At 41.6% G+C, this 26,591-nt stretch overlaps 1 protein-coding gene across 1 annotated transcript in view; it reads left to right on the forward strand.

Annotated features, from left to right (window-relative positions):
- The window catches only part of LOC124613441 (transient receptor potential cation channel trpm), a 205,034-nt gene that overhangs the window by 62,944 nt on the left and 115,499 nt on the right, over positions 1-26,591 (forward strand). Inside the window, exons 3-6 of the mRNA XM_047142142.1 lie at positions 10,737-10,950; positions 20,098-20,257; positions 20,642-20,778; positions 21,360-21,516. Coding sequence (XP_046998098.1) covers positions 10,737-10,950; positions 20,098-20,257; positions 20,642-20,778; positions 21,360-21,516 — 668 coding nt within the window. The remainder of the gene's footprint in view (positions 1-10,736; positions 10,951-20,097; positions 20,258-20,641; positions 20,779-21,359; positions 21,517-26,591) is intronic.

Here is a 26,591-nt window from a genome sequence, read left to right on the forward strand (position 1 = left end):
CATGAAGAATTAGAAAAGCAGAAACAAAATACTGTGAAAAGTCAGATGTAACTACATATGAAAACAATTACGAGGTTAAGTGATCTGTAGTCTGATTTAAACTAGTTGACAACTGGCGTATGAAATCCAAAGTTACGACGAGTACTAGCTGCAGGCAGCCCTTAACAGCACTCCGCTCTCCATTGGCACTAGAAAATCTGTTTAAAGTCTTTATCTCAAAAATCACATGACATAGATCTCTGTATTGTGCCTAACCATTTCTGAAATCTGCTCTTAATTGTAGCATATTTAGGGTGACTTTTTTTCATCCAGGAGACAGCTTCAGACTCAGCGTGTTATATCTCGAAAACCATTGAACTCTCTGAAATACTATTTTCTTTGTTGGTGATGGGAACATCTCGCTCAACAATGGATCTTGCCAAAGTTGCGTATCTCACTGCGTTTTATATGTATAATATTCTGATTACTTTTTTTCTTGTAATTTTCTCAGTATTTAACTCTTAAGAATCCTGAAGTTTAAAGCCTTCGTCTTCTACAAAGATAACGCAAAAATCTCAAATTTGCGTATGGTGTAGATTTCGATAGTGTCGCCCCTCTTTCGACTGCTTTCATGAAATATCGTAAGACATGGAAATATACCTTCGACGAATCTCCAACTGCAACGGATCTCTGAGAATTGACAGATGTAAAGCTTGGCGCAGTTGAAGTGACAAGACTGATAAGCGACAATGGCAGGCTATCTCTCACTGGTACGCTGCTGGCTGGAGCAGCCCAACCCGCTCGCTGTTCTTTAAATCGATCTATAGTTAAGGCAACAAAATGGTTCAAATGGCTCTGAGCACTATGGGACTTAACTGCTGTAGTCATCAGTCCCCTAGAACTTAGAACTACTTAAACCTAACTAACCTAAGGACATCACAAACACCCATGCCCGAGGCAGGATTTGAACCTGCGAACGCAGCGGTCACGCGGTTCCAGACTGTAGCGCCTAGAACCGCTCGGACACCCCGGCCGGCTAGTTAAGGCAACAAAGATACAAATTGCCGCAATTTATGCCCTGTCATTGTGCTATGCGCACAGTCTATTGATGACATGGGAGCACATTAAATTACGCAGATCTCGATGAAAGCGTAATTTCACCAGTACTTAACAGTTACTTCAGATTTCGGGATAAGAAATACCCTCTTGCCTAACTACGTTTCCACTCAAACACTTAACGAGCTTTACTCGGATTTTTTAGTGATAGGTCGAAGGATGTTATGATAGCATTTCTAAATCTGATTGCAGTGAAAAGATTGTAGAGAAATAATGTTCTCCTTGCCTATAGAGGAAATCGAAAGTAAAAGAAAGGTATGCTACTAGCGAAATTCGAACCAACGACTTCATTACCGTCCAGCTGGTCCCGGCTGGTCCCGGCGGAGGTTCGAGTCCTCCCTCGGGCATGGGTGGGTGTGTTTGTCCTTAGGATAATTTAGGTTAAGTAATGTGTAAGCTTAGGGACTGAGTTACTTCGTTCCCAAATTATTTTATTGTGCTGAAATACGGTGAATTACAAAGTTTACAAATGTTGATGCGCAGATTTACCGTCATCAACATACCCTTCAAATTATTTCCACTACGCAAGAAAATATTCACAGTACTGATTAAAAAGCAATCTATAGGAGTCTACATTTTGTACACACAGGAATGACGTTTCCGTACTTACATTGTGACACTTGCTCTGTGGCCCGTTAACGGAGCTCATACATAACTCCAGAATCCGGGTAGGGGGGGGGGGGGGGGGAGGGGAAGGGAGAGTGGAAGGGAGAGGGCAGCGGTCACCCTAGATTTCCTTTGCTGATGCCAATAGCGTCGGGCCTATGACGCACAAGCCGCGCGGGTTTAAGCCGAGCGGTCTGAGGCGCTGCAGTCATTGGCTGTGCGGCTGGTCCCGGCGGAGGTTCGAGTCCTCCCTCGGGCGTGGGTGTGTGTGTTTGTCCTTAGGATAATTTAGGTTTAGTAGTGTGTAAGCTTAGGGACTGACGACCTTAGCAGTTAAGTCCCATAAGATTCCACACACATTTGAACATATGACGCACAACATGACATAATTAATCACCAGTGTTGTCAGCGAGAGGAATTATCAGCTCAAATTCCAGCTCACTACACCGATTCAGTACTACGGAGAGGAAAAGCCAATAAAATGTGGGTACACTGTGCTGGTTGGTTCAAAATGGTTCAAATGGCTCTGAGCACTATGGGACTTAACATCTGAGGTCATCAGTCCCCTAGAACTTAGAACTACTTAAACCTAACTAACCTAAGGACAGCACACACATCCATGCCCGAGGCAGGATTCGAACCTGCGACCGTAGCGGCCACGCGGTGCCAGACTGAAGCGCCTAGAACAGCACGCACTGTGCTGGTATTGACGGTACGACTGCTATGGCACAAAGACAATAAAGCGGATCCACCATATTTAATAAAACGTAAACAGAAATCATTTAAAATCTGATTTCATACCATTACTAAAATGCCCATGGTTTAAAACGCAAATAAGTGTTCTGGCGAAAATGCAGCTTAATGCATGAAATCCGTCTATACTGCCTTAGAAATCTTATTTATTACGATATATGCATGTAAAGCGTGTGTTTGAACACACCATGATGATATACTTAGCTTGCCGAACATTATCTGTACCAGCGATTACAGAAAGTACGTGGCATTGCAACTTCGTAGGAGCACGTGTAATTTATAACATAGCGGTTTTTCTCTAATTATAAGATTTAGAAAATTCATGAAACTTTCTGGCAGATTAAAACTGTGTGCCCGACCGAGACTCGAACTCGGGACCTTTGCCTTTCGCGGGCAAGTGCTCTAACAACTGAGCTACCGAAGCACGACTCACGCCCGGTACTCACAGCTTTACTTCTGCCAGTACCTCGTCTCCTACCTTCCAAACTTTACAGAAGCTCTCCTGCGAACCTTGCAGAACTAGCACTCCTGAAAGAAAGGATATTGCGGAGACATGGCTTAGCCACAGCCTGGGGGATGTTTCCAGAATGAGATTTTCACTCTGCAGCGGAGTGTGCGCTGATATGAAACTTCCTGGCAGATTAAAACTGTGTGCCCGACCGAGACTCGAACTCGGGACCTTTGCCTTTCGCGGGCAAGTGCTCTAACAACTGAGCTACCGAAGCACGACTCACGCCCGGTACTCACAGCTTTACTTCTGCCAGTACCTCGCCTCCTACCTTCCAAACTTTACAGAAGCTCTCCTGCGAACCTTGCAGAACTAGCACAGTTTTAATCTGCCAGGAAGTTTCATATCAGCGCACACTCCGCTGCAGAGTGAAAATCTCATTCTGGAAACCTCCCCCAGGCTGCGGCTAAGCCATGTCTCCACAGTATCCTTTCTTTCAGGAGTGCTAGTTCTGCAAGGTTCGCAGGAGAGCTTCTGTAAAGTTTGGAAGGTAGGAGACGAGGTACTGGCAGAAGTAAAGCTGTGAGTACCGGGCGTGAGTCGTGCTTCGGTAGCTCAGTTGTTAGAGCACTTGCCCGCGAAAGGCAAAGGTCCCGAGTTCGAGTCTCGGTCGGGCACACAGTTTTAATCTGCCAGGAAGTTTCATATCAGCGCACACTCCGCTGCAGAGTGAAAATCTCATTGTAGAAAATTCATGTCTCTCCAACACGAACTGCCGCCGAAAAACGTTGCTAAACAGTCTGGAAGACTGGTGTGCAAAATCAAATCATCCTGAATATAGCTGCTGTGTCGGAGATCTCCATATTCATTAAACATACGTACGTATGAGAATTTATGTTATGCGTCCGCCAAAAGGTCCCGTCTATTTGAAGAAGACCATGTTTTGGGTGCCAAGAACTGACAGAAATTAGATACCAGTGGATGGCTTACCAACAGAAACATTTGTTTTGCTCGCCTTTCAACACGCTTTCAACTGATGCTAAGCAACGACGTGGGCAGATGATGAGACTCCTGTATTTTTGAGAACTGCGTCACGTCGCTATTTGCGTCGTTTACTCTAACAATAAGAGGAAATGCGGAAAATAATCAGCGTACAATTAAAGAATTTATCCAGCGACAATAGGGGGAGCGCAATTGGGTTGTGGCATTCGGGGCAAGTCCCTCCGAGAATGAGGTGGCATTGACGCCCAAAGGAAAGAAATAAGGAAAAATTAAAGTGGGAAGGAAAAGTGAAAAAGTTAGTAAAACAGATTAGTCAAGACAAGTCTTTCGCCATGTTAAAATGATCAGAGATTGTTTTGGAAATCGTTCATAAGTGAAAATATGAGAATAATTTACCTCCTACACTCAGGACAAAGGTCAGTCTCGAACATCAGGTAATTGATTCTGTAAACCGGAAAGGACAAGATATGAGTGAGTGTTTTGGCAAAGGCTGTGACGGAGCATTCACTGAGAGTGGCGTGTACAAAGGTATATAAAAGAAAAGTTTAGTTACAATTTGAATCTAGTTCTTGAAAGGCCTACAGAGGCAGCCCTGTATTTAGAAAGAGCCGAGAACACCTGCGAATTTTTTGGTCTCAGCATGCTACAACGGTGAGAAACGATATGTTGGCGACGTTCTGTTGAGTTGGGAATGTGAGGGGGCACGCAGGAGGAATGGAGAAGAGGAAAGGGGGCTTACTTAACGTACTTGCCCCAGGGCACAGTTAGCATCCATCTTGCTTCTCCCCGTTCATTCAAGCATGGACTGCGGAAAGAACGAGTGCTAAAACGCCTCTGTGTGCTTAGTTAAGTAATCTAATCTTGTCTTCACGAACCCTGTGGGAGCAGCACGCAAAGGATTTAGTATATTCCTAGATTCATCACTTAAAATTGGTTATTGAACGTTTGTGAGCGAGCTTCTCGGGATAAAAACAATTTTCTGGGGAGGGATAGTGTCTGCCAGTCCAGTTTCTTCACCATCTCCATGAGATTCTCACTTGGGTCCAGCAAATATTTGCCCTACTCTGTATAAGTTCAGTATCCCTGTTGCATTTATATGGTACGAGTCCCAACACTAGAGCATTATTGTAGGGTGGATCACACGAGAGTTTTGTAAGCAATCTTCCTTTGTATTATACCAATGAACCACGGTCGCCACCTGCTTTACCTACTCCTTTACCTACTCCTGAGCCTACATGATTGTTTCATTTTATATCCATTTATATGAGTTGACCGATTCATGTTGTGACTCATTGATGTTGTAGTCACAGAATTCTACACGCAGCGCTGGTATAGGAATGCGTATTCAAATACGGAGATATGCAAACAGGCAGAATACGGCGCTGCGGCCGGCAGCGCCTATAGAAGACAACAAGTGTGTGGCGCAGTTGTTAGATGGGTTACTGCTGCTACAATGGCAGGTTATCAAGATTTGAGTCTGAACGCGGCACACGAGCACACGAGCGATGGGGCGCAGCATCTCCGAGGTAGGGATGAAGTGAGGATTTTCCCGTACGACCGTTTCACGAGTGTACCGTGAATATCAGGAATCCGGTAAACCATCAAATCTCCGGTAAAAGATCCTGCAAGAACGGGATCAACGACGACTGAAGAGAATCGTTCAACGTCACAGAAGAGCAACCATTCAGCAGATTGCTGCAGATTTCACTGCTGGGCCGTCAACAAGCGCCAGCGTGCGAACCATTCAATGAAACTTCATCGATATGGGCTTTCGGAGCCGAAGGCCCACTGATATACTCTTGATGACTGCAGGACACAAAGCTTTACGCCTCGCCTGGGCCTGTCAACACCGACATGGGACTGTTGATGACTGGAAACATGAGGCCTGGTTGGACGAGTCTCGTTTCAAATTGTATTGAGCGGATGGAGTGTACGGGTATGGAGACAACCTCATAAATCCATGGAACCTGCATGTCAGTAGGGGACTGTTGAAGCTGGTGGAGGCTCTGTAATGATGTGGGGCGTGTGCAGTTGGAGTGATACGGGACCCCTGATACGTCAAAGATACAACTCTGACAGGTGACACGTACGTAAGCATCCTGTCTGATCACCTGCATCCATTCGTGCCCACTGTGCATTCCGACTGATTTTGGTAATTCCAGCAGGACAATGTGACACTCCACACATCCAGAATTGCTACAGAGTGGCTCTAGGAACACTCTTCTGAGTTTAAACACTTCCGCTAGCCACCAAACTGCCCAGACGTGAACAATACTGAGCATATCTGGGATGCCTTGCAACGTGCTGTTCAGAAGAGCTCTCCACCCCTTCGTACTCTTACAGATTTATAGACAGCCTTGCAGGATTCATGGTGTCGGTTCCCTCCAGCACTACTTCAGCCATTAGTCGAATCCATGCCACGTCGTGTCGCGGCACTTCTGCGTGCTCACGGGGGCCCTATATGTTAGGCAGGTGTACCAGTTTCTTTGGCTCTTCACTGTATGTTTTCGTTTTGTGAACTGAAAAATTTTACATGTATGAGTATTTAAATCTAGTCGCCAACTTTGCAGCACTTTGAAATATTATCAAGATCTGGCTCAGTATTTGTGCAGCTGTTTCGAGGCAGTACTTCATTAACAGATAGGGCTGCCACAAGTCCGAGTTTCACCGGATTTGTCCTACCTTCGAGGCCGTCTTGGTCATTTTTTATACAGCAGTCCGGGGTAAACCGGGACCTTTTTTGTGCCTGGAGATATTAGATTGACTCTAAATAAATACGTAGTTTTTAATAAATCTTAGTTAAAATTCACACAATGAGGGCTGGAGCGTAGGTAATTTCGTTCGTTTATGTTAAAAAAAACAACTTACCGTCGACAAGCTGTACGTGTTCGGGAAAATAATCCGATTTGACTCAAATGTCCGAGGTTTTCGAAGGCTATGTCCGGAGTCTGCAATTTAAGTGCTGTCATGCCTAATTATAGATAACCTTATCATCTGCAAATAGTCTGAGGTTACTACTGATATTGTTTGCAAAGTCATTAACATACAACACGAACAGCAATGGACCCAACACACCAACACACTTTTCTGTGGCACACTCGGAGCCACTTCTAGACTTGTTAACGCTCTCTATCCAAGATAACTTGCTGCATCTCCCCTACCAAAAAATTTTCAGTCCTGTCACAAATTTACCTTGATACCCCATACTATCTTATTGTTGATAATAAGCGAAGATGCTTTTCGGAAATCGAGGAATACTGCATCTAGCTAACTGCCTTGACCATTGGCTTTCAGTACCTCATGTGAGAAAAGTGCGAGTAGGGTTTCACATGAACTATGTTTTCGGAATTCTTGCTGGTTGCCATGGAGGGGATAATTCTCTTAAGGATAAATCATTACGTTTGAGCTCAGAATATATTCTAAGATTCTGCAACAAATGGATGTCAAGGATATTGAACGGTAGTTTTGTGGATCGTTCGTGCTGCCCTTCTTGTAGACTACCTGAACCTGTGCTTTCTTCAAACTACTGTCATTTTGTCAAATGAATCTACAGCGTATTGTGGTTAAAAGAGGGGCTAACTCAGCCGCTGATTCTTATAGAACCTGAAAGTGATTCCATGTAGCATTGGTACTTTGTTCAATTTTAGCAACTTCAGCTGTTTTTCAACATCGTTGACAGTAATGCGAGTGTCGTTTGAAAAGTTCTCGGAATCACACGAGAGGTCAGCGCTAGTGCAACGAGTTGTTCATGTGATATTCATTGGACTGTTGCCTGTAAATACGTGGCACGTCTGTGCTCTTGGAAGACAGCTGTGGCGATGACGTGGCTCTGTTGTTGTTCCCGTATAGCGATTTGCGAAGATGGAAAAAAATAGATATTCGAGTAGTGATTAAGTACTTGGTAAAGAAAGGTATGAAAGCAAAGATCATTCATTCCGATTTCCAGGATACACTGGGGGACTCTGCTCCTTCATATGCAACTGTTGCCAAATGGACAAATGAATTTAAATTTGGTCAGGAGAGTTTAGCTGATGATCCGCGCTGTGGTCGGCCAAGACGTGTCACTACTCTACAAATCATTGCAAAAGTGCACAAAATGGTCATGGAGGATCGCCGGTTGAAAGTGCGTGAAATTGCTCACGCTTACCAGAAGTCATCTGAAAGTGTATATCAGGTTTTAACTGAATAATTAAAAATGTAAAAGTTATCTGCAAGATGGATGCCACGACTCTTGACGCTGGATAAAAAGCGCATGAGAATGGGCATATCGGAACAATGTTTGGCCCGTGTTAGGAGAAACGAACAAGATATTTTGCACCAGTTTGTGACCACAGATGCACTACTATACCCCAGAGACAAAACAACAGTCAAAGCAGTGGAAACATGCTGATTCTCTGCCACCAAAGAAAGCAAAGACAATTCCTTCGACGGGAAAGGTCACGGCATCAGTGTTCTGGGATGCGAAGGGGATTCTATTTGTAGATTGTCTCTCCACTGGGCAAACAATTACTGGAGAAACTATGCTAACCTCCTGGACAAACTGCAACAAAAGATACGCGAACAAAGGCCAGGTTCAGCGAGGAAGAAAGTCATCTTCCATCAAGACAATGCGCTCCCGCACACATGTGCCGTTGCCATGGCAAAATTACACGAACTAAGGTATGAATTGTTGCCACACCCGCCTTATTCACCTGATATGGCTCTGTCAGACTTCCATCTCTTTCCAAAACTGAAAGTTTTTCTTGGTGAGCTAAGATTGACTTCAAATGTTCAAACAAAGAATTGATGGCCGGAGTTGACAACTATTTTGCAGTCCTGGAGGAAACTTATTTTTGAGATGGGATCAAGGCACTGGAACCAAGTGAATTAATCTACAAGGAGACTACATTGAAAAATAAAAATAGTTTCAGTGACGTAAGTACTTTTTTCTATTCCGTTCCGAGAACTTTTCAAACCACCCTCGTATTTATATCATTAATCTTTGCACTGATGCGAGAAGTACTCTATGGCAGTTCTGCATATTAGTTGAAAAGGAACATTTGAAAATGGAGTTCAGCAATTCTGCTTTTGCTTTGCTACCCTCAGTTTCAGTTCCAGTCTTGTCCATAATGCCTGGACACTATATTTAGTAGTACCACTAGCTGCCTTAACGTATGACCAGAATTGCTTTGGGTTTTGTGAGAGATTATTTGGTAATATCCCGATAAGATAGCCGTTGAAAACTTCACGCATTATCCCCTTAACAGCTATACGTGTTTTTTTTTCAGCATCTCACTGTCTATAACCCTACACTTTGTTGTATACATACACATTACACAAGGTAGTTATAATCACACTTTCGGTACTGGGAAAGAGTAGATGGAAAACTATTTACCGTGTTGGTACCCTACCCAACTGTATGAGAATACTGCTCATACTGTGCGTTGCAGGATTTGCGTTGTTAGTAGTGTTAGTGACATGGCTTGCCGTCGGGCCCTGGTACTGGTACGGCGAAGTTGGGTTGAAACACAAGCTTCAATGTGCTTTACAGTTGCTGACAATCGGCAGGGGTCTGGACAAGGTGAGCAAGGCTTTACTCGTAAATATTTTTTTTATCAAAACAACAGCAATAGTGCTGCTGTTCTCCGCGAGAGCATCGATGCGCTAAAGGAATACGAGGAGGTCCTCTTCCCGCATAAGAATTGAAGAACATGATTCGGAAGTTCGAATTAAACGGTGATTTGGGACAACGGCCAATTGCCCCATAAATTGTTGAACAAGGTCCTATTGCCGTAGCTGAGAATGTTGGACGCAATGTGCGATCTTCTAGCAGCGCACGAGCTGTGTCAGGACAGCAGAACATTCCATTGTCCACCGTTCGGAAAGTGCTGCGAACAGTTGTGGAAAGGAGTCTCTACTGCGGTTCCATGCTTCATGGATGCACATGGTTGTCACAGTGAGCAACATCAATAACCTGGAATGTAAACGTCGTATGCAAATTTTCAAATGCGTTTCTTTCAATGGTATATTCGTTATTTCTCTTCCACATGTCCGTACAAATGTTTCCACAAAGTTTCATTGTCAGACATCACTAGTTTTTCAAGTAGCGCAAGTTTAATTATAACCACCCTGTACATTAGTTTCTGTTTCTTTAAAAGTTTCTTTATAGTGACTGAATACCGTGGAGGATCCCTACCATGAATTGTTCTCCTAGGGATAATTGGCATATTTCTGGGATAGTTTTATCTTAAATTTCGGTTTGAATCTCGGAACCCTACAGGAGATTTAGCGCTGCGGCTTCAGGAACATAGCAATCAAGAAGTTTTTTTTTTTTTTAAAAAAAAGTGATGCTGATGCTCATAGTGTAGGACTACTGCAAACCAAACGACAACAGCTTCCCAGTAAAGCACTGACTGTAATCAAGAAAGGAAAACTTGTTATCGGTTAAGGCGATGTGCTGATTGGAAGGTATTCGAGCAGTGTGAAACGCTGGAGAGTATCACTTTCGGCTGTGATCATATTCAACGAGCCTGTCAACGCATAGAGTAATGAATATTTTCTGGAAGAAATAAAAAAACAAACATATCAATTAATAATGATTTATGACATAATATTTCGAGTTGATATTCCTGTTAGCGCGCAGACGTTATTAAATCGTTATTTGACATTTCACACGAATGTTGAGCTACCAGAGTGTGTAGGCCTATAGCCTATGTTTTACAGTGACTATATTTAGTAATGATTTTAAAAAATTTGCTTAAAAACTGTTTCGTCAGTTTCGCAAATGTATTTCTTTATTTCTTCTTCATCCTCTTGTTCTTACTGTTTCTGATGGTGTTCCTGTTATTTTCAGTACGTGCGCCTCGCATACGACACAAGACCTGAGCTGATAGTGCAATTATTCACTCGTGAATGGAGTCTTGAGTTGCCAAAGCTGCTGATCACGGTACAAGGTGGTAAGGCTAACTTTGAACTGCAGCCAAAGCTAAAGAAAGTTCTGAGAAAGGGACTTCTAAAAGCAGCGAAGACCACTGGTGCGTGGATATTCACTGGTGGTACAAATACTGGTACGTGTCATCACATTATAAATTTAAACATTTACTAAATACGATTGAAGCGTAACGGTAGTACAACATTTGATTTACAGTTTGTCACCAAGTTATTATCTGCGAAGTATCTGCTTTTGATACAGAGAGAGTGTAACCGTTTCTTAACTTGTTGAAGAATTATGTTCGTAACAGTAGCCCTATATTTTTTTGGAAAGGTTGTGAAACAAATCTTGTACGCTGCCACTGTGATCATTGCCATCTCTATACAGTAGTGGCATTTATTCTGGACACTTTGAAGAAATTCATCGAATACTCCATTCAGGAACTTATTTTAGCTGAAGTGAACATTGTAATTTCCACCAATTTTCAGGAAACATGTCCTAATGTCTGCTGTTTGAAACGCTGAGTTATATCAAAAAATTTAAAAATCTAGCAAAATACTCGCAGCCGAATTATTTTGGGAAGTTACGAATTATTTTATACAGAAATTATTGGAATGTTGCGCAGTATTTCATCTTTCATCATTTTGGCTTGATTATCGCCTCGATTCTGCGCGGCGTCAAGTTTACCGAATGTCGGAAAGCTAGTGTGGTCTCTCTAACACGTGAACTGACGATGGCCTCAATCAGATCCATCTGTTACTGGGATTCCGTCACGAAACCATAATTTTCAGCCTTGACCATAAATTCTCATTCGGGATGAGGTCGGGTCTGTTGCCGGGCTATGTCAGCAAGCACACTATAGTGCTGCAAGTGACGCACTGATCAGCCAGAGCATTATGATCACTGACAGTACCTAACAGCCTGTACGTCTACGTGATGACGCGTCATGGCCTGGAAGCAATGAGGCTTTGGTAGGTGGCTGGAGGGAGCTGGCACCACATCTACACACACAAGTCATCTAATTCCCGTGAATTCTGGGAAGGGGGCAAAGAGCTCTGACGCCATATTCTATCACATCCCAGATGTGTTTGGTCGTGTTCAGATCTGGCGAGTTGAGGGAGCCAGCACATCAATTGGAGCTCGCCACCGTGTTCCTCGAACCACTCCGTCAGATTCCTGGGCTTGTGAAACGGCGCATTATCTTGTTGAAAAATGCCATTGCTCTGGGGAAACATGATCGTCATGAAGGCCTCATGTGGTCTGCAACCAGTGTAGAAATTCCTTCGCCGTTATGGTGCCTTGCAGGAGCTCCACTGGACCCATGAATGCCCACGTGAATGTTTCCCGGAGCGTAATGGAGCCGCCGCCAGCTTGTCTCTTTTCTGCAGTACAGGTGTCAAGAAGTTGTTCCCCTGGAAGACGATGGATTCGCGCTATACCTTTGACATAATGCAGAAGGTATCGGGATTCATCAGACCGTGCAATGCTCTGCAACTCTGCTAACATCCAGTGTCGATGGTCACATGCTCGTTTCAGTTGTAGTTGCAGATGTCTTGGTGTTAAAACTGGCACATGCATGGGTCATTGGCTATGAGGGCTCAGAGGTGTTCATTGCACTGTATATTGAGACACACTTGTAATCCCCAGCATTAAAGTCTGATGTTAGTTCCGCCTGCCATGTTTTACCATTCTGCCCAGCCTACGACGTCCGACGTCAGTAATGAGGGGTAGCCGCCCAACCCACGACGTCTAGACATGGTTTCACCATGCGTTGAAGACACTCACCACATCACTCCTAAAACACCCGACAAGTCTTAAAGTTTCCGAAGTCCGCGTGACTAGCCTCTGGGCTGTCACCGTGTGCCCTCAGTCAAATTCAGATAGGATGCGCCCATCCGCCATTCTACACATGACCAGCATTGTCACTGATTCTGCATGCACCACGAGTGTGTCTCTCTAGCTATCATTCCTCGCCAGGTCAAAACTGCTATCGACTAGATGGGTTTATGTTGATATTAGGTTTGTGATGATAATTTTCTGGCTGATCAGAAATGGCGCACTGCCTTGCTGAAATATGCACTGATCGTTGCTACCTTGAAACAAATCACGGATAGAGGGCGGCAATTTCAACACGAAGACTACTGTTTGGTACTTTTTGCCTTTAACGGTGCCTTCTAACACTGCAGACGCCCAATGCCTCGCTCCAAAGGACTCTAGCAGTCTTTTTTGCATCCATTCCCTGTGTGCTAAGGCCCATTGCATAAGTTTCTGCGTCTGCATTTTGTTCAGATAAGGCATCTTTCTTCACGTCCTCGTTCGCAAACCTTTTTCACATTGTTTTTGCCTGATTGTTCGATCAGAAACTTCAACTCCTGAAGTCTTCCAGGTGGCATTTACATATTTTGCGGTATGCCGATGATCTCACCGAGAAAGGCGGCAGGTTCTATGCCAGTCAGTATTGGTTTCCTGGAGGTTCTTGCACCAGTTTTGGTTGACCTAGATTCTTCATACTGCCTGCAGACTTTTCTCACACCCAACTATGCAGCACCTCCACCCAGCCATTTTGCTATTTCTGCATGGAGCCCTCCTTTCAGAATATTATTACCTTACTCCTTTTACACGGTGAACAAACAGCAAGTTGCAGTGCAGGAAATATTGTTTTCAATACTGTCTTCTGTCTCGACCCCCCTCACTTTAAAAAAATCTTACTCTTTAACAACAACAATATATTACTGACTACTACAGTTACAACAATGATCAGAAAGGAAACTTTGTGGAAGATTAAAACACCGAGACACAAGACCTTTGCCTGTTGCAGGCTAGTGCTCTACCAAATGAGCTACCCAAGAGCGACTCACAGTCCACCTTCACAGATTTACTCCCTCCAGTTTCTCTTCTCTTCTTCTTCCTGTGAGGCAGGTCACGAATCATGTTTAGGTAGCTCAGTCAGTAGAGCATTTGCCTGTGAAAGGCAAAGGTGCTGTGTTCGAGCTTTGGTCCAGCAAACAGTTTTAATTTGTCAGGAAGTTCCACATTAGCGTACACTCCACTGGATAAAGCAATAATGACACGCATTCATTGTCTAATTTGTCAGAACAGAGCAAGTGACAAAATTGCTTTGCAGCTGCAGAAGCATATACAACAGTGAAGTTTGTAAATAATTGTCAGTTACGTTTATTTATAATAAAAATATAACATATCCCATTTTCTAAAATGATAGATATGTAGCATACATGTTAACAATGTAGGAAAAGACAGATTGCTACTTACAATGAAGAAGACACATCAAGCTGCAGACAGGCACAATTAAAAGAACATTATGTAAAGCTTTCAGCCACAGCCTTCACCATTAAAAGAGATCCACACTCCATTCATATATACAAGCAAGCACACGTCATGCACACGACTGCCAACTTCAGCATTTCGGGCTGGAATGCTGGAGTTGATGGTCACGTATGCTTGCTTGCATGTGTGAACGATGTGTGTCTCCCTTTTATTGATGAAGGCTGTGGCTGAAAGCTTTACGTAAGTGTCTTTTAATTGTGCCTGTCTGCAACCTGATGTGTCTTCTTTATAATAGGTAGAGTCTTTTTTCCTACATTGTTTATATTCCTACCTGGAGTTTCCATTGTTTGATTTAATATACATGTTGTAAAGAAATGATAGAAACATAATTTATTGATGTAGTATACCATACCTTGTATTGTACATTTTGTGATGTTAAAATGAACGAACATTTAAGTGAAGTGTCCAGAATTAAAGCCGGTACTTTATACATTACTGGCCATTGAAACACCATGAAAAAATGTCACATTTGCATGGAGTGTACCGCATGCTTGGATATGCAAATGACTAGCATTTCAGCACAGTCACACAAAGAAACCTGGAGTAATGACAACAATATTCTTTATGTAACAAAAGAGTATGCAGTGGATATCTCGTTCAGAAATCTTATTTTAATGTACCACAGCTTATTGAGGCTAGCGTTTATTACTCTACAATACTGCTACTAGAATTGATGAGGAGACAACTACCGCCATGCGAGTATGGAATCGATGGTTTCAGGAGAAGCATACCCCATGCCATGCAAAATCTTAATGGCCTCATGTGACTAGACCCAAGAGGGACACACCTATTACACTACTGGCCATTAAAATTGCTACACCACGAAGATGACGTGCTACAGATGCGAAATTTAACCGACGAGAAGAAGATGCTGTGATATGCAAATGATTAGCTTTCCAGAGCATTCACACATGGTTGGCGCTCGTGGTGACACCTACAATGTGCTGGCATGAGGAAAGTTTCGAACCGATTTCTCATACACAAACAGCAGTTGACCGGCGTTGCTTGGTGAAACGTTGTTATGATGCCTCGTGTAAGGAGGAGAAATGCGTACCATCACGTTTCTGACTTTGAAAAGGTCGGATTGTAGCCTATCGCGATTGCGGTTTATCGTATCGAGACATTGCTGCTCGCGTTGGTCGAGATCCAATGACTGTTAGCAGAATATGGAATCGGTGGGTTCAGGAGGGTAATACGGAATGCCGTGCTGGATCCCAATGGTCTCATATCACTAGCAGTCAAGTTGACAGGCATCTTATCCGCATAGCTGCAACGGATCGTGCAGCCACGTCTTGATCCCTGAGTCAACAGATGGGGACGACTGCAAGACAACAACCATCTGCATGAACAGTTTGACGACGTTTGCAGCAGCACGGACTATCAGCTCAGAGACCATGGCTGTGGTTACCCTTGATGCTGCATCACAGACAGGAGTGCATGTGATGGTGTACTCAACGACGAACCTGGATGCACGAATGGCAAAATGCCATTTTTTCAGATGAATCCAGGTTCTGTTTACAGCATCATGATGGTCGCATCCGTGTTTGGCGACATCGCAGTGAACGGACATTGGACGCGTGTATTCATCATCGCCATACTGGCGTATCACCCGGCGTGATGGTATGGGGTGCCATTGGTTACACGTCTCGGTCGCCTCTTGTTTGCATTGACAGCACTTTGAACAACGGACGTTACATTTCAGATTTGTTACAACCTAGAGGTAAGAAATAGGCTTTTTTGTATCAAGACATCTCCACAGAAAGTGTGATGACATCTGGAACACTACTGATTGTGAGCATGATGTTATAGGCCTGAAAGCAGACTAACTCACATCTCTGCTTTACATGTTCAACTGCATGCTTGAGATCTATATTGGTATTTGGACACCTCCACACACTTGTATGTTGACTCTCTGGCTTCAGACAAATCCTGCACTTGTTGATGCAGTTGATCACATTATTCCCTCAGCTAATTTCTTCACATGCATCAGTGCTGGGGGGTTTGTAGTTTTGTTTGTAGGCCACATTTGTCATGTGGAGATAGCTGACTACCATCAGAGTAAGCACAGCCATTGCAGTTGTACACAAAAAAAAGAAAAAAAAGAGGAATGAGGGCAGTGCACAGCTATACAGCTATGTTGCATCTCCTTGGGGTACCTATGAGTCACAGCTTGTAGGTAACAGTCATCAGTTGAAGCTACTCACTGCAGGAGAGCAGAATGAGTCGTCTTCAATATTTTTGTTTTGCAACAGTGGTTGAAGGCTTGGATGACCTCAGTTTGATTTATGCCAGTTTGATGGACAACTGCGTGTACTGACAATACTTCTTGCCATAAAGTGACAACGTGCATACAGTCTAAATTTGAAATTACTTGTTAAAGAATTTTGACATTCTGCACAATGTACACAAGCCACTTCGTCCTGTTTACACAATACAGTCTGGTATACTGTGCTAAGAAGGTAGGCATACTTTTGCCACCATTACATGGAAGCCCATACACAGTGATTTTAGTTCTTTCAACATTGCAGCCCAGTCAGCAATCATGAAAATCTAATATATAAGAAACAATCAGCCTCGATTGCAGTAATGAAACCAACCTTTACCTAGGTTTCAGCCCTAGTAATTGAGCCTTCTTCAGAAGATATACCTGATTCTATAATACGTCTATGAGGGCATGTTCTAGAAATGAAACTAAAACAGCCTGAATAGGCATAATAAAATTTTAAAAATGTGGTACATAGATACTAAGTCACCGCCAAGACGTAAGCTCCGGTGAGCGCCGAAGCTTAAGTTAACTCTCGGTGGTGACTTAGTATCTATGTATGGCATTTTTAAAATTAGACTACGCCTATTCAGGATGTTTTATATTAGAATTTTACAGCCAATATCATTCTGAAATGCAAAACTAAGTTTGGCAAAATATCAGATGGCACATTCACTGCTTGTTGGTGCGTGATACAATATGTCTAAAGTTTATAGTGATAGAATGACATATAGCATTTACTTTCAGGCTGTGCAGCTTCTATACTAATGATAAAACACTGTAAACAGAAAATGGTACAGGGTGTCCCTAAAGGTACGTTACATCTGTAGTGTCATGAAACCAAGTTGCAATTAACTTAGAGAAAAAAGTAAAGTTTGTCTCATGCACCAGTGCAAGATGCTTTTTTCATGTGTTGTAATGAATAAATGTTTATCTGAAAGATATAACCGTCATTTGACTATACAACAGATTTTACTTCACAATCTGGATTTTGGCCTTAGGCCATTATCAAGTCTTACAACTGCAACAGATTAAGGCCCAATAAAAGTACATGTATCAGACAACGTATCAGAAAAATAACAGGGCAAACAGTTAAATCATTTATGGCTGCATAATTTGTTCTCTTACTTACATTATTATAAATCAGCAGACTTGAGTAGTGGAAATGGACTGGCTGGGATAGGTCTGGAAGAGGGGATGGCAGGTCATTCAGACCCTAAATTGAAAGGGATCCATCCTTGAAGTGACTCTTCACGTCATATTATGTAAACACTGGCATCCTCTACCCACTTTAAAGATAATGTAACCAGCTCGTGTAATAAAGATTCCCCTCCCCGTACCACAGATCACACGGTGCAAACTGGGATGCCTTTATGATGATCTGTGACAATGGTTTCACTTATTTTTAAGTCAGTGGCCAAGTTTAAAATTTGTGATTTGGTCATCTATTTTCTTCCACAACCATACCAAATGAGTCAAACTAATTTCCAGTAAATTAGCATATTATACAAATGTTCTCACATTTAAGTTGGACAAAATTGGTTTACATAACCGAAGATACATGTTTTGATAACGAATTGGGTTCTACTCAAGTCTATTGATGTATAATACTTAAGTAAGAGAACAAATCATGTAGCCATAATTGACTTGACTGTTTGCCCTGCTATTTTTCTGATACTTTGTCTGATACTTGTAGTTTTATTGTGCTTTAATCTGTTGCAACTGTAACATGTGATAATGGCCTAAGGCTTAAGCCTAGATTGTGAAATAAAACTTGCTGTACAGTCAAATGGCAGTTATATCTTTCAGAAAGTTTTAGTTGACTGTGGCTGCATCCAAAGGGACTTCATGAAAACAGGGAGTATGGATTTGAAGCAACCTGTAGGCAGAGCAAAGAATAATGATGAAGATATGGAGAGAATCAACACATTGCCCAGTCTTAACCACAGATATCTGTTCCTAAGACATCAAAAGAACTGCAAATCCCTCATATGACAGTGCACTGGGAACTCCAAAAGCATCCTCATTTGTTTCTGTACTGACTGCACATGTTACAGAAATCAAACCAGATGACATGTCAAAATGTGCTGCTAATGCTCAGGACATTGTTGCACATGAAGGTAGGGACATGCTAGAAATGGTTGGGAATGATTTGAAATATCGAATAGATACTATACCCTGCACAAGGGCGTGCACGTAGAACTTTATTAAAGAACTAGAAAAAAACTTTTGAGTTTGTGGATCATATAAATTTTACTTTTTTCTCCAAGCTAATTACAAGTTGAGTTATATGACACTGAAGTTGTAAAGTACCTTTTGGGACACCCTTTACACCTAGCATTTACAACTACAGCTATGTCTGATCTTCAGAGAAAGGAATTGTCTGGGATAGGTCTGGAAGAGGGGGTGGCAGGTCATTAAGCCCCTAAGTTGAAAGGGATCCATCTGGTGTGAGGAGAAAGGAGTGCAGGGGGGGGGGGGGGGGGGGGGGAGGGTAAGGAGGGTAAGGAAAGATGAAGAAAACACTGTTTGAGGTTAAGGTGAAAGACGGTATGTTAGCAAGTACTGTGACAGCTTCAAGTCAGAGAAAGAAGGGACATAAACAGAAGCAATCATGGATTAAGAGATGAAGACAAAGTGAAAAGTGGAAATAATAAGACAATTAAGGACTGGAAACAAAGGGGGACGAGAGAGGCAAAAGTTAAACTAAAAAATTTATGTAAAACCATGAGGTAGGGAGTGGAAAGAACTAAGACATTGAGAATTGCTACTAATTATGTTAAGAACTATCCCACAACAGTTCCAGACATGTCTGTCCAGCAGTTTGTGGAACATCCTTATGTCAAAAAGTGGATATCAACATGACATTTTATTTTCTGCTCACAAAGTGGCTGCTGGATAACAAACATATATGAAGGTTAAGGAAATTTGCAACCTTAAGGATCCAGTGGCCCATTCCCCTTCCAGAAGGATTGAAGGGAAAGGAAGAGGAATGAAGAAAAGGGGCTGCTGAGGTTTAGGAAATGGGGAGAGTTTGGAAAAGTCATCCAGAATCCCAGGTCATGTGAGGCTTAACAGATGGAATGAGAGAAAAGACTCAGTTTTCAAAAATTGATTAATTTTGTTGATAAATTGCAATTTTACTTTGTACTGCACTTATTTTCCATTCAAAAGTTAATTGTATCTATGACACATGGATGTTATTTATTTACCTTGTGACTAAATCATTTCGTTAGTCTGGTTCATATAATCTGTGGCATATTTCCCTGATTTGCTGTATGAGTATATGGTAAAGTATGTAGAACCAAAACGAAGTTTTCACTCTGCAGTGGAGTGTGTGCTGATTTGAAACTTCCTGACAGATTAAAACTGTGTGATGGACCAATACTTGAACTCAGGACCTTTACCTTTCGTGGGCAAGTGCTCTACTGAGTGAGCCAGTTTGGAAGGTAGGAGACAAGATTCTGGCAGAATTAAAGCTGTGAGGATGGGCTGTGAGTCATATTTGGGTAGGTCAGTTGGTAGAGCTCTTATCCGCAAAAGGCAAAGGTCCCAAGTTGGAGTCTCAATCCAGCATACACAGTTTTAATCCGATAGGAAGTTTCATTTATAACCAATTTGTAGTGCAGAAAAGATTTAACACTGTAATCATACTCCTCTTGAACTTCTGTCTAGGTGTAACAAGACAGGTTGGTGATGCACTGTTATTGGAAAGGTCTCAACGTAGTGGTCGTGTCATCAGCATTGGCATTGCCCCATGGGGAATTGTTGAAAATAACCATGAACTCATTGGGCATAACAGGGATGTACCATATCACTCTATTTCTTCACCCAGGTAAATATAAATTACTAATATTTTTGAGTAGCTTTCACTGAAACACACAAGTCTCATTTGTTTAAAAAGAGATTATTAATGATGACTTTATAACAGAAATTTGTTTTTTTTTTTATAACAGAAATTTGTTTAATGACTGAATCATCGCTGTTTGTATTTGATAAGTGACCAAAGGCTTGCACAATAAGTTTAGATCCAATTGAATATGTCATAATCATGCAAAATTCATCAATTGATGTGTCACAAAACTGAAATACATGATATTCTAACTATATTGTACTAGTTGAACCAAACTGAGGATGAGCATGCTATAACATGATGTTTTATCCGTGAAACTTTCATGCTAATAAATTTCTATTCTTATCCCTTACAATCAATTTCTAGGTCAAAACTGGCTGTTCTCAATAGCCGCCATGCATATTTTCTTCTGGTTGATAATGGAATAACTGGAAAATATGGTGCTGAAATAATACTCAGGAGAAAGCTTGAAAAATATATATCTATTCAAAAGCTTCATCCAGGTAAACAAATTTGGTATTTACTTGGCCTTCTCTTATGATTGGCTTGTTTATCTGTAATTTGTTGTCAGCTTCTCTTAAATGGTTCTTTTCAAACTCCAGCTTTGATGTTAAATGGTGTTGTAGTCATTAGTCTTAAGACCATTTTATGCAGCTCTCCTGCTAGTCTGTTTTTTGCAAGTCTTTCTTACCTTCATAACCACTCAACCTACATCCAGCTGAACCTTTTTACTGTATTCAAGCCTTCATCTGTGTACGATTTCCCCCCACCCACACACTTCCATAAATTACCAAGGTAACTTCTAATGCCACAGGATGCATTCTATCAACTTACCCCTTCTTATAGTCAAGATGTGCCATAAAACAGTCTTCCCTCCTACTTGATTCACTACCACTTCATTAGTTACTTGGTCTAACCATCCAATTTTCAACATTCTTATGTAGCACCAAATTTCAACTATGGCATTGATAAACAAAGGACACAACTACTCTAGTGAAATAATACACAATTTGATTGAAATACTGTAAATAAATAAACTGGTTGTTTGTGAACTGATGCATATTATTTACAATGATTTTTTCAGGTACACACTGTAGCACACCAGTGGTATGTTTAGTAATTGAAGGTGGAACAAACACAATAAGAGCGGTTCTGGAATATGTCACAGACAATCCGCCAGTACCTGTGGTTGTGTGTGATGGCTCTGGTCGTGCAGCTGATCTCCTAGCATTTATGCATAAGTAAATATTCTGCTACAGAATTGTGTGGAACATAATTTAATATTGTGTCATTAATAATATGCCATAGTATCGCTAAAATGTTCTAATTCATTGTTGTGACTATTGTGTACTAACTCTCATGGATAATTACGGCAAGTATAGACAGACAGATTAAAAACCATAGGCAGCACCTGTGGGATTCCAAGTTGCTGCCAGGATCTGTCACCAGTACAGACTGGTTCAAACAGAATCTTTATGTATGAAACTAAACTTTTCTCTCTCTGGAACTAACAAGAAAGTAAGTGTGTGGTAATGTATAGGAAGCCACCAGGACTAGCAACAGGAAAACAGTCACCCAAAATCATATGTCCCAAGAGAGTAGTATGCTATCACAAATATTTTTACGAGAAGCAAGGTCTCATGAATATTTTCAAAAATGAATCTGTAACATTTTAAACACACTTTTCACATTAATAAGTCAATTATAAAAACCTTTAAAAACATGTTGTGCTTATTTTACAACAAAATGTATTTTATGCAAGCTGTGCGGTACAATTTTAAGAAGATTTTATAAAAATATGACACTAAATTCTCAGAATGCAGGGAAATTAATATTGGAGGAAACAGTTGTCTGTCTGTGAGGCCCTAGTTCCTTCCAGGGAATACAATGTTCAAATAACGTATGAGAATGCAGCCAGGTGACGTCATCGACAACTGCCAATATTTTCACAGCAGCACACTCTGCCTTCATCAAGAAAAAACTGTGGCACATCTGCCAAAGTGTAATATCACAGTGGCTGAGAGGGCTGCTTTACATTTAGTTAGAGTTAATCTGGATACTGTTATTTTACTTGTAGGCAACGGTAATGGTACCATTGCTTTGGACAAGTACAATTATGTGTGAAAGATGCAGTGTTTACTATCTGATCCAGTATATTGCAGGATCAGTGCTGACCCCACAAAAAGTGTTGAGAGAAAGACCAACAGCCTTGTGAAGAAAAGTTACTTATCGCAAGAGTCTATCAAGAGTCTCAATTCTTATTGCACTGTTCTCCCTAGGTTATATGGCCTCCCTAAGGTCCACAAGGAGAGGGTTCCTCTTCATCTGATTGTAACACTGGTGCTCTGCCATACTGTATAGCAAAATACCTTGCTATATATATGGGTCAGAATATCACGACTGTGGAGGACCGGTGTACTGAGCATACCGGTAAGCAGCACACACACTTACAAAAGGCACACAAACCTGCCATTGCAGAACACTGTGTTGACACCGGTCATCCTATGAAATATAACAACACAGAGATTCTGGCATGTGCTTCCAATTGTTGAGATAGTATTATTAAGGAAGCTGTTGAAACTAAATTAGCAAGTAATCTTATGAATAGAGTCTGAGGGACAGAGTTTACGATATCTCTTCTGTCGATTATTAATTTCGCTGTCAATAACATTTTGTGTGTGTGTGTGTGTGTGTGTGTGTGTGTGTGTGTGTGTGTGTGTGTGCGCAGTTTTGCCTCAGAAACTGGCTGGAAGACCACAAATATTTACAGATTGAAACATGTCACAGTTGTAAAAGAATGAAGGGAGAAATGAATACTGTAAATAAGAGGCTGTTTTTATAAGCATACACAAATAAAAAATTTAATTTTACCAAAGGAAGAATGGTGAGGTACAAGAGTAGAGGAGAAATAATATAAGAGCATAGATGTAAATAAGCTGAAATTTTTCAAACTGAATGTGTTTTGGAAATAGTATGGAAACAAAAATGACGGATATTACAAACCATATGAAACACATGTGGGGTAAATGAATGTAGTTGGGCATTGGAGACATAATACTTTGAGAGAATCAATGTATGTCATAGATAGTATGAACTACTAACATGCAGAAGGAAAGAGCTATGTACAAAATTTTGGAGAATACACTGTAACTGCTTTGAGTGACTACTTTAATGATACAAGACATAAAATGAGCTGCAGTACCTTTTCAGCTTTCTCATAGGACGTAAGTAATACTGCATATTATAGGATGTATGAACTGTTCATTACTGGCACATGCATTGAATAGGTTGTGGTAGGATTAAATCATTAATGGCACATAAAGTCTCACACAATACAACTCTGCCCACAACAATGTGGATGTTTCTTTTAGACAGGAGTACAGGCTAAAAAATTGGGTATTTTTGAAATATTATGTATGGGACAGTCATGTGAGCGTTAGTTGTGAGTCGTATGACATATATGTATGTACGTGGCAGTATTAATATTGAGATCATACTGCTGACAATCATACTCTCAGTGCAAAAAGAGGTAAAAGACAGATGTTCTTGAGACACATATATGATACATAACCAAAAAAAGTGAAAGAAAATTCATGAATAGCTGTGAACAAGGGGACAGAAGAACTGCAAATATAGAGCCACTTGCAAAGTGAGTCGAATCTTATGGAAACAAAGTTTAAGATGGTAATGCTAAAAATCTAAGAAATGAAAACTGTTGAGATGTAGATTTTGCTGATAGTACAATGGTGCCTCCAAATAAAACATGGTATAAAAAGAGAAAAAGTGTACATTTAATTTGAAGACACATTTGCAAAATTTGCTAAACCAACAACATGTTGATTAGGAATAATGGTTTCCTCCAGAAAGACTTCCTACAAATAACTCAGAGACCTGTATTTCTGACAATTATAAAACAATGCTTTTGTTGTCAAAATGAGGTTGATTAAACTGAAGATGTGCATTGTTATCAACAATGATCACCCTGTAGTAGTAAGAGAGGAAAACTGGTTCAGAGGCAGACTGGCTAGGAAGCAGCTATAAGATTGCTGTGATTATTAGGAAAGCAAAAAGTCTAGTCTACACTTCATACTGCATAACCTTTTTTTTTCCCCCACAGTTTTTTTTCTGTTTAGCTCCCCAAACAGGAGCCATTAACTTCAAAAGTTCATGATATGTTGTATCTCTTTTTATTTATTTACTTGGAATAATACTGGGAAGGCCAGGAAAGTGCCAAATGCTTCCAGATGTTATGATTAATACTAGTTGTCCATTTTATGATTGTTCTTGGCTTTGTAAAATGCATCAACCATGGAGGAGCTGAATGTGTGACATTATGTGGTTTCATGGAGTATACACTGAAGAAGGTATTTCATGCAGGAGTAAAAGTAGGGCAAGAGAAGAATTTGTAGGAACTGAAAATGGATGACCATTGAATGGTTACTCTGTTTAAAGAGGCAAGAGCTTTAGGTAGGGCAATTTTTAGTACAGTATTGTTTAATAACAGAAATGCTGTTATACCATGTTGAGAAATCATTATGAGATAGTGATTGTTATTGGTCCTGCAAGTCGCCTTATGTGCAGGTAAATACTAAAACGAATATAAAAAAATGATGTTCTGCGTAACTGTCTGAGTCTTGTTCTGTAAAATCAAGATCTTTTAAAAAAATATTGTAATTTCACAGATTAAATGCCAAGCAAGGATTACTTTTGCTCTTGAGGTTTTAAACTCTGTGCCCTAAACAGATTCACAACCAGTTGTTTTCATAACCTTGTCCCATCTGAGCTTGCGCTTCCCTCACATTGATGAAACTTTAAACTTTAATAGGCATCTTGTTATTTAAAAAAAGCAAGCTTATGGTCAAAAAGGTCTTCATCCAAATTGGACAACATACACACATACAGTCATACAAATGCAACTCTCACACACACGTGACCACTATCTCTGGCTGCCAAAGCCAGACTCTGTGCAATACTGCATGATGGGAGAAGCAATATGAGTGGTGGAGTAAGGAGGAGGCAGGGGACAAAGAGGGATAGTGGAGTGGGGATGCAGGATGGAAAGTGCTGCTAATGGGAGCAACAGGGACGAGGTGGATAGAGGAGACAGCAATTACATGCAGTTGGGAGGTTAGATGGAGGGCAGGAGGAGGGAGGGGCAGCAGAAAAGGAGGCAAGGGAAAAAATTGTGGTTGAGTTGGTGGACTAGAGGGTTGTAAAGTGCTGGAGATGTAACACAGAAAGGGATAGGAGAATGGCTCACTAAGGTTGAGGCCATGAAGGTTATGGAAATGTAAGATATATGGCAGGGAGAGGTCCCACGCAATTCAGGAGCATCCAGATTGTGCAGGCTGTGAAACAGTCATTAAAATGAAGAACACTGCATTGGGCAACAAGCTCAGTAACCGTGTGACCTATCTGTTTCTTGGCCACAGTTTGTCGGCAGTCATTCATCCATGCAGACAGCTTGTTGGTTGTCATGCCCATGTAGAATGCAGCACGGTGGTTACAGCTTAGCTTGTAGCTTACAGCACTGGTTTCACAGGTAGCCCTGCCTTTGATGGGACAGATGATGCTTGTGACTGGACTGGAGTAGATGCTGTTGGGACGAAGTATGGGACAGGTCTTGCATTAAAGACTAATACAAGGATATGACCCATGAGGTAAGGGTCTGAGAGCTGGGGTTGTGTAGGCACAGATGGCAATAGTGTGTAGGTCCTGTGGGTGATGGAATACCACTGTGGGAGGTGTGGGAAGGAAATTGAGTGGGATATTCCTCATTTCAGGGTGTGACGAGAGCTAGCCGAAACCCTGGCGGAGTTGCTCCTGTACTGCATGGTACTGATTCAGGAGTGGAATGCTCTGTGGCCGGGTGGTGAAACTTTGGGATATGGTGGGTGACTTGAGAGATAAAGCATGAGAGATCTGTTTTATACAAGGTTGGAAGGTTAATTATGGGCTGTGAAGACCTCAGTGAGACCCTTGATATATTTCAAGAGGATCTGCTCATCACTACTGGGGCAATGGCCATGGGTGGCTAGTTTGCAAGGGAGGGACTTCTTGGTAAAGAATGGGTGGCAGCTGTTGAGATGGAAGTGTTGCTGTGGTTGGTAGGTTTGATATGGCTGGAGGTGCTGAAGTATGCATCTTTGAGGTGGAGATCAACAAGGAAAGCAGCTTGTCGGGTTGAAGAGCGGGTGCTGATAACTGCCCAGTTGAGTGCCCCACAAACCAAACATCATCATCATCATCGAGTTGAGGAGGAACCGGTGGAGCAAATGGGGGAAAAGGTGTTGAGGGTCTGGTGGAATGTGGGTAG

Source organism: Schistocerca americana, chromosome 4 (genome assembly GCF_021461395.2).
Source record: "Schistocerca americana isolate TAMUIC-IGC-003095 chromosome 4, iqSchAmer2.1, whole genome shotgun sequence".
Classification (NCBI taxonomy): Eukaryota; Metazoa; Arthropoda; class Insecta; order Orthoptera; family Acrididae; genus Schistocerca; species Schistocerca americana.